This window comes from Lissotriton vulgaris, chromosome 1_2 (genome assembly GCF_964263255.1).
Source record: "Lissotriton vulgaris chromosome 1_2, aLisVul1.2, whole genome shotgun sequence".
Classification (NCBI taxonomy): domain Eukaryota; kingdom Metazoa; phylum Chordata; class Amphibia; order Caudata; family Salamandridae; genus Lissotriton; species Lissotriton vulgaris.
In genome coordinates, this window is record NC_141686.1 from 197,456,163 (window position 1) to 197,468,807 (window position 12,645).

At 47.6% G+C, this 12,645-nt stretch overlaps 1 protein-coding gene across 1 annotated transcript in view; it reads right to left on the reverse strand.

The window, feature by feature from the left end:
* Positions 1-12,645, reverse strand: part of LOC147734912 (glycine N-acyltransferase-like) — a 148,937-nt gene that overhangs the window by 77,352 nt on the left and 58,940 nt on the right. Inside the window, exon 3 of the mRNA XM_086953679.1 lies at positions 9,680-9,787. Within this exon, the coding sequence (XP_086809805.1) occupies positions 9,680-9,787 (108 nt within the window). The remainder of the gene's footprint in view (positions 1-9,679; positions 9,788-12,645) is intronic.

Consider the following 12,645-nt stretch of genomic DNA (forward strand, 5'->3'; position numbering starts at 1 on the left):
AAACCCAAAGAGATGTGCGTGCCCTTTTAGGTATCACGTCGTACTGCAGGCAGTGGATTCCTAATTTTTCATTGCTAGCGAAACCATTGGTGGCTCTTACGTGCAAGGATGTTTCGACTCCTTTACCATGGACGGAAGAATGTCAGAAAAGTTTTTCTGAATTACGTGATTCATTGTGTTCGGCTCCTGTGTTAGGTACCCCTGATTACAGTAAACCGTTCACGTTATATGTTCACGAGAGGGAAGGTTGTGCTTTAAGCGTTTTAACGCAACCTTTTGGTGGTAAACAACGTCCATGTGCATATTTTTCCTCGACCTTAGACCCAGTAGCTAGAGCATTGCCAAGTTGTTTGAGAGCAACTGCGGCAGCTGCGGTCTCCATCCGACAATCAGCAGGATTGGTCATGGATAATATGCTTACGGTGATGGTTCCGCATGCAGTCGATACTCTTTTGAATCGTACGAAAACTCAGCACTTGACGAGTGCGAGGTTGTCTGGGTACGAATTGACGCTTTTGGCAAGCCACATTCAGATAAAACGTTGTAATGTCCTAAATCCGGCAACTTTGTTACCAGTTAGTGCGGAGTCAGATGAAGTAGCAGAACATGACTGTTACTTGCGGACAGAAGAGGAAACAAAAGGTCGTGTGGACCTTAAAAACACCCCATTGGAAGACCCGGATGGCACCCTGTATGTGGATGGGTCATGTTTTAAGTTGTCGAATGGTGATGTGACTACTGCTTATGCTGTGGTGACATTGAATACTGTTGTTGAGACTGCGAGATTGAATCAGAATTCTGCCCAAGCTGCAGAGCTGATTGCTCTCACTAGAGCATGTGTATTAGCAAAAGGTAAACGTGTGAATGTGTACACCGATAGTCAGTATGCTTTCGGTGTAGCGCATAGTTTTGGACGGTTGTGGCGAGAGCGTGGTTTCTTGACGTCGCATGGCACGAAAATACAGCATGGCCAGCTTGTGAACGATCTTTTGGATGCATTGACTTTGCCTGCTCAAGTTGCAATTGTTAAGTGTAGTGCGCATCGTAAAGTGACGGATGATGTTGGTCGTGGTAATGCGTTTGCAGATGAGATTGCTAAGGAGACTGCTCGGAACCTTAGCACTCGAATGTATGTGACAAGTTCGGTTAGGTGGCCTACAGAATCAAGTATGTGTGAAAATACCATAGAGAGTGTGAAAGCAATTCAGAATGAGGCCACCGACACTGAAAAGATGAAGTGGAAAGAAAGTACGGGAAGGTTGGATGTGAATGGTTGCTGGATTGATTTGTCGGATCAGAAAAGATGGATGTTGCCTGATGCGTGTGTACTGGCCGTTGTGCAAATGGCACATGGGTTAGCACATATTAGCGCGAAAGGTATTTGCAAGTTGCTGGCTGATGTGTGGAAGAATGATGGAATTACTAAGTGTGCTGAACGTTTGGTGAAGAATTGTATGGTGTGTATAATGTACAATCCTGGCAAAGGAACCCCAACTCCTCCTGGCAGTTTTGCTCCTCCTTCGTATCCCTTTGAGGTGATCCAATTGGACTTCGTCCATATGGAGCGATGCAATAACCTGAAATACGTTTTGGTTGTGGTTTGCGCATTCTCCCGATGGATTGAGGCCTATCACCTCAAAGACAATACTGCTTTGTCTACTGCGAAAATCCTACTGAAGGAATACTTTCCTCGGTATGGAATGCCTAGAGTCGTGTGGTCAGATAACGGAAGTGAGTTTGTTGGAAGTGTGATGAAGAGTGTGTGTAAGGGCCTTGGAATCAATCAGAAATTCCATAGCGCCAATCATCCCCAGTCAGCTGGATTGGTTGAAGGGTACAATGGCACCCTTAAACTAAAATTAGCGAAGATTCAAGCTACGACGGGACTTTCGTGGCCTGATGCTTTGCCTCTAGCATTACTGTCAACTAGGGCGACTGTACACTCCCGAATAGGGCTTAGTCCCTATGAAATAGTGTTCGGCCGTCCTGCGAATGTGTGGGGGGTTCCTAGGCCAGGAATATTCTCTGATCTTGAGTTTCCGATGTTGATTGATTACTTACATGACTTGACTGCTAAACTGAGGTTAATTCATCAACAGGTTTACGACGCCTTGCCGACGCAGACGGAGGGTCCAGGCCACCAGCTCCAGCCCGGGAACTGGGTGGTTACTCGTAACTTCTCACGAAAAAACAATCTGGACCCCCGATTCACCGGACCTTACCAGGTGCTCCTGGCCACGAGGACTGCCGTTCGTCTTGAGGGGCGGAAAAATTGGGTACATGCTACCCATTGTAAGCGAGTCCCTATTCCTTTGCCGGCAGACCCGTGGATAAGGAAAGGCATCGCGTCAACAGAAACAGAAACATTGCCGGCGTTTGTACCTTTTAGCGACGCACAGCTTGTTGGAGAACCCTCAGCGCAGCAGAAAGCCACTGTTGAACGTTTGTCAGCAAAAGACTCAAGACCAGATCAACGAACTGATCAGCAGGACGCTGTCTCTTCAACAGATCCTTTGTTCGACGAGCAGACACGTCCAGGGAAACATCGATATTCTTTGCGATCTCACACTAAGGACAAATAAAATCTGCTTGCTTTGCTGAGATTGATAACTGCAATATCCTCGTTTCCCATGATCAAATTTTGAACATTCGTATCATTGAAAATTGTTTTGTATATATATATATATCAAGCTTCTTCCTTGTATCTTTTTCCTTCCACAGCTGAGAAATATTGTGCTAAATAAATATATATTGTGTATCGAGGGCCGTAGGGCCGCGCGCGTACTTCCTTCTGGACAGTAGGTCTTGACGCTAGGTTAAAGACCGTCGGTTCCTAGGAACTCCTGGGGATTGACTATTGCTGCACAGAACGAAGTGCGTCAAGAAACGTTGCGGACGGTCGTAGGGAAATGGCATTTTCGAAGCTGAATGATTTGGAAGGAGCTCAGGCGTATAGAGTCAAGCTGCAGAAACTTAGTCGTACGAAATGTTTTGTATCCCAATTGTTTGTTTTGTTTTTGACCGCTTCTGCATTTTTGGCGGGTGGGGTGTATTACATTATGTCTTACTTTTTCCTTGCTACTCCTACTCCTACTCCTTACCCTAACCTTACTTCTACTGCTTCTCCTCATTCCTTTCATATGTTACCAGAACACGAACAGGCTAGACGTGTAGAATTCCGCAATAATTCCTTTATCCAGCTCCTCCATCAGCATCAGTTAGTGGTTAACACTACTAATTGTTGGGTGTGTGGGTTGATGCCACATACTACGGGTAAGGGAATTCCATATCTGGTGTTACCGTATAGTTCCCAAGGGTCAGCTCGAGCATTCCAAACAATGTTTCGAAGCGCACTGGGTTCCCACCCCACGCAAGAACAACGTTCCCCCAACTTTGGTCCTACCTCGTATCAGAGGCTGCTATCGATGGCTATAGAGGATATGGAAGATGAGATCCATGATCCTTTTCTTATCCCTAAAGAAGAAGTACAAGCCTATAGGGTCCTAAGTAGAGGGGAATATAGTATGTTCACTAATGAAAAGCAGCTTAAAAGCTCGTCTCCAATATGGGTCGTACCCCACACTGGTAATCTTTGTCTTGTGGGTCGTGGCTCGCAAGCCTCACTTGGAGCAAGTGCTTGCACTGAAAGTTACGTTCTGCCAATGTCCCCGTCCCCTGTGTTTCTGGCTGCCAAGGGTACATACTTTATCTGTCATGATCGTGCATACACATGGTTGCCCGCAGACTTCATGGGATCATGTTTCGTTGCAAATCTGTTGCCTCCGACGTTTACTGTAGATGCCGATTATCATAAGACTAGAGTTGTACGAGGCGTAATTGGCGAAGAGGATACTGCCGGTCAAGAGGCAGGAGACTTTTTCAAGGGTTTCCTCCCGTTTTGGGGACCTATGGTTAATAGTAGGAACCTGAGACATTTGACTCGAGTGGTAGAATCGACAGCTAATATTACTGCCAGTGCCCTTGGTAATATCACCACAGAACTTCAGGCGGAGAGACTTATGACATTACAAAACCGTATGGTTTTAGATGTTGTCTTAGCAGATCGCGGTGGGGTATGTAAAGTGATCCATTCGAGCTGTTGCATTTTCATTCCAGATAATGCTCCTACTGTCTATCAAGCCATCTCGAAGTTGCATAAGATCTCCGAATCCATGCACGTGGATGTAGGGGATTGGACGCTACTTGGTTGGTTTTGGGGCCTGGTGTCGACTTGGGGTTGGAAGATTCTGACGATCATCGGGGTTGTGGTAGTGTTCCTGTTCACGTGTTGCCTTTGTGTGCAGTGTGGTCCTGCCTTATGTGGCCTCTGTGCTACAACGTGTATGAGACAACCATCTGTTACCAAGGGGACTCGATCGGACAGAGCTATGCTACAACGACATCTTGATGGTCTGATGAATATCGAATATGATTCCGACTAGTGCTTGCCTACATGAGGGCAAAAGGAGCGTCTGAGGTTCCGTGACAATTGTAAGTGGTGTTTTCGACTCGCACGAATATGGTCGAGTCTGGTATCTATGAACCGCAAATGACGAGTTTAGTAAGTGTGCGCAGTTTCGCTGTGCTAACTTAAACCGTTCATTTGTTACGTGGGTTTTTCATCTGTACCCACGGGTTCCATCTTAGATACGGCATCCATTTTTGTCTCTTGCCCTCAAGTAGCCAGCGAACGGACACTGTCCGCTTCGCGACCCTGGGACTCCCAAGATATTTGCGGAAGACACATGTTCTTTGAAAGTGTCTTTATGACGAGGGGGTTGCTGCTGTAAGGCAGATGACGCCGCTCGAGGCTCATCTTGCCGCACGGACTTATTGTCTCAGCCGTGCATCTCATTAGGCACGTCCCTTTGATGCCTGTATCTCGTGCTTCTCGATACCTCCCCTTTTTACACCCTTTCCGATCTCCCTACTGTCTCCGTCTTCCTCTGCACCTGTCTTCGTTCCTATTTCGATCTACTTTACTGCTGATTGGAATTTGCTAATGGTGGGAAGATGGGTTTTTACAGTTGGGAACCGCCAAATGTTTCCGCACTTATGTTCCGGACCTTGTGTGTTTCAAAGTGACCAAAGCGACCCCTCTGAGAGCGACTTGTGGGAACCAGGTTGTAAACTATTGTGTATCATGTTATCCTATGGGTAAAAACTGTATAAAAGGAGCGATCCACAAATACAATTTGAAGCAGTCTCCCCGAACTACACTCGATGTACTTCCTGTGACTTCTGTGTTCCCTGCAGTAAATAAACCTTGACTCTTTGACGCCGAAGGAAGTGTCCCGTGTCTCTGTGAACTTGTACGCCGGAGCAGGTTACCCACGAAGGTTTCAGGTGTTGTGCCCTGGCACCGCTGGGTCCAAAAGAACCCAGTCCTTCACCATGGCCAGATCATAGGTTTGCCTCCAATTGTAGCGATCACAGATTATGTTCCTCCTATTCCACCTATGTCAGGGGTGTGCCCGTGAAAATTCAAAAAGGTAGGTAGAAAAATAAGTTTATTTGGACAATTGTTCATAAAACATTCTAAATCACATAAACGGTTACAGTGTAAAATAGATTTTAAGCCTGCCTGACTAACCCAATCCACCCACTAGAATTTATTTTTAAAACTCTGTTTGAGAGAGTGCAAAAAACCGAGCAATTCCTACTGTCACGTCTAAGTACCACATTTCTACAGTCTTCATCCTTTGAACAATTTGATATTTAAAAAACTAAGGTCTTAAAACGTAATGCGATTGGAAAGATAAAAAGAACATCAATATATACAGTAAATAACATATCACATTAGCGAGCAGGGGCAGAGATGGCTGATATCCTGGACCCTGGCCTAACTAGAACGGGACTGAATTACCTTGTACTCTTTCTTGCACTTGAAATATCATTCTGTAGGCAGGGATTAGGTAACTGTGTCAGGTATGGAGAGACAATATCCTGGCCTAGAGTTGATACAGAAAAACTGATGGAAGATTTCTAACTCAGAGAGGCTAGGTCAAGAGTCCCGGCCACCTGTGCTGCAGACTCTTTCAATACCTGTTTACATGGAAAAGGGGACCATGCCGTAATTGTGCCATGATTTAAATGCAGTTTCTTAATACAACTTAATCTATTCCTTACTTCCCTTGGCTACCTTCTTACACTGCCTGGAATCTCATCCCAACAAAGTCTGGATATCTTTACCACTCCGTCATCCTCACTGAGTCTATTGCAGAACCTTAAAGCCTGGGTAGATGCTAACAGGTTTCACGGGGTGATGTTGAACTCCTCCTTATGCCCTGGACCATAGTGCTGGGTGGGAGTGACAGGAATCTCCCAAGAACTGCCCCTTCTAGTTCATCCAGAGATGGCTCCTCTGCTTCAGACCTGCTCTTCAAGCCCTTGTACTGTTGCATCTGGATGGTAGTAACGCCTTGCTACATGAGCTTCTAAACTCCACACTGCCACCCATGAATGACATCTTACACGCCACAGCATGCCTCATCCAGGGCTTGAAGATATATGATCACATTATGCCTATCCTGATGGAGCTTCAATAGTTTCACTTGCCGGCCAGCATCATCTTCAAAACCAGCTGCATCATTTATGAAGCCTTCACAACCAACATACTGAGGTACTGGGTTTTTCGGAACCGATACTATTACAATAACCCAGCGGTGTCAGGGCAACACCCAAAGACCCCGGATTCCCCTGTCTTGGCAAACAGAGACACGGGATACTTCTCGATGACGTCAAAGACCAACGTTTATTGGTTGCAACCAGGGACAGAGGTCTACGAAGTACACACGGGTAGTTCGACAGAGACTGCACCACATCAATGAACAAAACTCGGTCTTTTATGCCGAAAATTACGCCTCTGGCAACATCACAATTTACATTCGGTGCATATAAACTGACCAATGAACAAGTAGCATTTCAAAAAGTAGCGAATGACGACAGTCAACGTTAATCCCACTTTCCGTTGTCCAGCCCACCAAAACGATCGCACACATGCTTAGTTTCCTGTTCGATCAGGCCTGACAAACCCATCATAAAACCTTCAACCCAGATCGATGAACATGTCGTAAAGGAAAGGCAGAAACAGATGGAAAGGAGATAGAGGAGTGGGAACGGTGGGCCATAAAATCGGACCACGTCCGGCTCTTTGATCTTTATCAATGCAGCTGCTGAACAAGGTTCTGGCTCAGTGGGATTTGCCCCAGGCGAGGAGTCAGTTCGGCCAGGTCAACCAGAAGTCAGCTAAGGCGTACGTGTCAAGGACTCGTTCGGCCACAATCATCAGGCCTATGTTAGGGCAACCATACAAGATGGCTGCCACATACAAGATGGAACCCGGAGGTTCAGACTATATCCTCAAATGCAGAGTGTTCTCCTATATCGATTCATACGAAAACACTCAGACACGTTACACTCGCCATTTGCGGTCTGTAGAGACCAAAATCGTCCAGTTCCGACGATCTTTACAAATCAATCAATCAATCAATCAATCAATCAATCATCGTATTTATATAGCGCACTACACACCCAGAGGGTCTCAAGGTGCTGGGGGGGGGGGGAATCTTCTACTGCTCGAACAGCCAGGTCTTGAGTTGCTTCCTGAAGGCGAGGTGGTCCTGGGTCAGGCGGAGGTGGGTGGGGAGGGAGTTCCATGTCTTGGCGGCGAGGTGGAGAAGGATCGTCCTCCTGTGGTGGCTCTGCGGATGCGGGGGACAGCGGCGAGGGCGTGGCTGGTCGAACAAAGCTGGCGTTTGGGAGCGTAGAAGTTGAGGTTGCTGTTGAGGTATCCTGGTCCTTGGTTGTGTAGGGCTTTGTGTGCGTTGGTGAGGAGACGGAAGGTGATCCTCTTGTTGACCGGGAGACAATGCAGATCTCTCAGGTGTCCGGAGATGTGGCTGCGACGGGGGATGTCCAGGATGAGTCGTGCTGAGGCGTTCTGGATCCGCTGGAGTCTCTTCTGGAGATTGGCGGTGGTTCTGGCGTAGAGGGTGTTGCCGTAGTCCAGACAGCTGGTGACGAGGGCCTGGGTGACTGTCTTCCTGGTCTCGGTGGGGATCCACCGGAAGATCTTACGTAGCATGCGCAGGATATTGAAGCATGACAAGGAGACAGCGTTGACTTGTCTCGTCATGGAGAGGGAGGAGTCCAGGATGAAGCCCAGGTTGCGTGCGTGGTCTGTTGGTTTGGGTGCGCTGCCTAGGGCGGGGGGCCACCAGGAGTCGTCCCAGGCGGAGGGTGAGGATCCCAGGATGAGGACTTCCGTCTTGTCCGAGTTCAGTTTCAGGCGGCTGTTCTTCATCCAATCGGCTACCTCTTTCATCCCTTCGTGAAGGTTGGCTCTGCGGTGGCGGGGTCGTTGGTAAGGGAGAGGATCAGCTGGGTGTCGTCGGCGTAGGAGATGATGTTGAGGTTGTGCTGGCGTGCGATGTCTGCGAGGGGGCTCATGTAGATGTTGAAGAGGGTCGGGCTGAGCGAGGAGCCTTGAGGGACGCCGCAGATGACTTCGGTGGCTTCAGATCTGAACGGGGGGAGGCGGACTCTCTGTGTTCTTCCGGCGAGGAAGGAGATGATCCACTCCAGTGCCTTCTCCTGCACTCCGACGTTGCTGAGGCGTTGTACTAGGGTACGAGTGCAGACAGTGTCGAAGGCCGCGGAGAGGTCGAGGAGGATGAGGGCCGCTGTTTCTCCGTTGTCGAGCAGCGCTCGGATGTCATCGGTGGCTGCGATCAGGGCGGTCTCGGTGCTGTGGTTGGCCCGGAAGCTGGACTGCGAGGGGTCGAGGGATCCGTTCGTCTCGAGGAAGGCGGCCAGCTGCTTGTTGACGGTCTTCTCGATGACTTTTGCAGGAAACGGGAGCAGCGAGATGGGGCGGTAGTTCTTGAGGTCGTTGGGGTCAGCCGATGGCTTCTTGAGTAGAGCGCTGAGTTCGGCGTGCTTCCAGCTCTCCGGGAAGGTAGCGGTGTCGAAGGAGGTGTTGATGATGTCCCGTAGGTGGGGTGCGATGATAGCGTCGGCCTTGTTGAAGACGTGGTGAGGGCAGGGGTCGGTCGGAGATCCGGAGTGGATGGAGTTCATCGTGCGGATGGTGTCTTCGGTGCTGATCGGAGTCCAGGCGCGGAGGGTGGTGGTGGGGGGCGGTGGTTTGGTCGTGGTGCTCGTCGGTTGAGTGCTGAAGCTGTTGTGTATGTCCGCAAACCCAATTCGGGACCACGGAACCACAATACCTGCTTATCCTGCAGACAGGTTCACCATCTGTAATGGGTCTTGGCACACCTGCAGCCAGGACATCATCTGACTGCAGACTAAGAAGCATACAAAATAAAATAAAAGGCAGCAGGCCTTTTGCAGTGATGTGCCCTGAATCTGCAACAACATCCCAGTAACCAACAGCCATCACTCTGAGGGAAAGTCTGAAGGAAAGAGACATTCACAGCCATTGACCTAGAACACCGTATTGAGACTGCCAACAATGTTGTACCTATATGATGTTTTCTGTCATCCATGTAGTAGCTAAGGCTTCCAAACATGTCACATTGTCTGTCAAGAAGATGTCTAATGGTAGTGTATTTTATTACCTACCTAACAGGGACAGGGACCAGCTCTCAATAATGCATATTTAATAATTGTTTTACTGTGCGGTCCTAATCATAGGAAGCTCTATCCTTTTACTCACCTCTGGCCGTTTTTTGCAAATCACAGTTTTAAAGTCAGGCCAGGAATCCACCAGAACCTCCATATTTAGAGGATTACCACGGTTGATGTAGAAAACCGAGCCATAGACCTGGAATTAATATAAAAAAAAGTAAATACAATAGGTGTATCTCATAGACATTGCAGGAACAGAAAAAAAACTAAATCATAGTAAATATTTCAAAAAATTATTTCACTAGCTAGAAGCCAATTCGTGTGGACAGGTGCACTTTCGCCACCGTATGGAGTGGCACACTCTCCCTCTTTCCAGTGGTGCACACTTACAGCTGTGCATTTGGAGCAGAGTGTGACATTGCACTGTATTACAGCAAGTGTGCTGTCCCAAGTGCAGCTGTGAACATGTGTCTGCACTTGGAAAATGCATGGGTGAGAGGCTGGGAGACCTTTCCCCCCTTTTCAAGGGGCACACTCGCAGAGGTCACTGCTGACCGTGGGTCGCCTCAATGAAGCACACAGACGTGGGCCTCCAGACTGCCTCTTTGCCTGTGTGCCTTTGTCTGTAATACGGAGCTCTGTTATGGACAGCATTATAGAAGGCAACACGCAAGCCTGTGCAGCCCATTCTGTACAACTAAAGGGCCACGGGGTGCAGAAAGCAGGGGCACATGCCGGTTCCTCCCCTAAATTCCCCTAGGGGACTTAAAGTCAAATGGCACTTTGGTATTTAATAAAGGACGCAAATGCTTGCAAGGCTCCTTTTGTGATACAGATCACACCATTGCTACATGTGTCCAAGCTGTCTCAGGAGGTGCATTCCCTCATTGTGTCTGCACCATCTTACAAATGCATAAATGTGCAACAGAGGTTCAGCATGGAATAATTGCAGTGAGACTGAGACCATACACATTCAGAATTCCGTATAAATGAGGACATCAATATTGATATCAAAGCACACTAATAGCTCAGTTTCACGATCAAAATCCACTTCATCAATCGAATTGACCACGTTGCCACTGCCATGTAAATAACCTCCAGTGGATGACATAAACTCTTTAATAAAGCAAACAATATACTCTCCCAAGAGTTCAAAAACGGACCCACAGCCAGGTACAACTGTCCTTCCTGAGTGTGTCTGGCATCTTTGTGGACCTTAGGGAGAATGTACCATTAATAGTTGACTCAGTTTACTTACTATAGAAATTACTTACGTGCTCCATTGTTATTTGTTCTTTCAAACACACTATTGCACTGTTTATTTTGCACTCACTGTGTCATCACCTGAGCACTGAGCACATATATATCAGTTTCAGTTTCCAACAGCCTGATTCATCATTGGGCTGTTTTGTGAGTCTAAAATAGCGATTCATAAGGAATCGCTATTCCAGACTCGCAAAACGGTATTCATGTAGGAATCGCAAAAAAATATGCGATCCCGACCCAGAAAAAGCAGACAAAAAATTTAACAACTGGCTCACCTCAACTTTAGACCAAGTCGCTCCCAAGAAAAATCTAAAGAAAAAATGCACTTCTTTTAAATCCCCCTGGTATTCCCAAGAACTCAGGATTCTACGAAAAAATTGCAAAGTCCAAGAACGCAAATGGAGAAAAAACTGGGACCCACTTATCAAAGAAGAATATAAAAAATCAATGAATATCTATAAATTAGCCCGAAAGTCAGCACAGACCTCCTTCTATGAGGAAAAAATAAATCTGCCTCTAACTCGTCCCGCGAGACCTACAAATTTTTTAAAAACTTATTAAAAATTCCTAACCCCCCCCACCCAGGTACCCTCTGTTGCTAGATGCAATCAAATAGCAACTTTTTTTCAGAACAAAATAACAACCATCCTTCAAACCCTCCCCCCCAAATCTGACAAAATCCCCACAGAAACCTCGGCACTTCCAACGAACGGCCCTATCCTTGACAGTTTCGATCAGATGACCAATGAAGAATTTCTTAAAACTCTCTCAGGCATGAAAAGTGGCTCTCCTAATGATCCAGCCCCTATTCATATTCTCAAACAAGTGGGACCCACTATCTCACACCTAGCCACCAATCTCATTAACGCCTCCCTCAGCCAAGGAGTGGTCCCCCATAGCTGGAAGCACGCAGTAGTGAAAGCCCTACAGAAAAAAACAGGTCTTGACCCACTTGACCTCTCCAACCTCCGCCCAATCTTCCTATTGCCAGGGTTAAGTAAGATCACAGAGAAGGTTGTTAATCAGCAACTATCGGCTTTCCTAGAAGCCAACAACCTTCTTCGCCCCTCTCAAACTGGGTTCCGTCCTGGGCAGGGGACCGAGACCGCCCTTCTTCAAGTGGTGGAGGAAGCCAGATGCATCTTGGATTCAGGGGGATCGGTGCTACTGATCCTCCTGGATCTAAGCGCTGCATTTGACACGGTTGACCACGAGATCCTGATACAGCGACTGTCTAATTTAGGAATAAGAAACACGGCACTTCGATGGCTCACATCCTTTCTTAAAGACAGAACCTTTCAGGTCTGTGAAGGTAACGAGCAATCTGACTTCTTCCCCCTCCAGTGTGGGGTCCCTCAGGGCTCTTCATTGAGCCCCACACTATTTAATACTTACATGGCCCCCCTGGAGGAAGTGGTTACCCCATTCGGGATAAAAACCATCACATACGCTGATGACACCCAAATGGTGGTTTCATTTTCGCTAGAAAGTGCCCAAATCAAAAACCTTCATGACTGCCTTGAAGGGATCTATCAGTGGATGTGTGATTCTAGGCTGAAACTGAACGGCTCTAAAACCGAGCTTATGCTACTTGGACCCCAAACATCACCCCTCCCCAGCGCAATGTGGCCATCCTGCCTAGGTACCCTTCCTCAACCTAAGATGGAGCTCAAAAGTCTGGGTTTCTGGCTTGAACAGGACCTTTCACTTAAAACCCAGGCCAAAAAAACTGCAGGTACCTGCGTAGGCCTACTCCGCTCAGCCAGGAAAATTCTCCCTCTGCTCCCT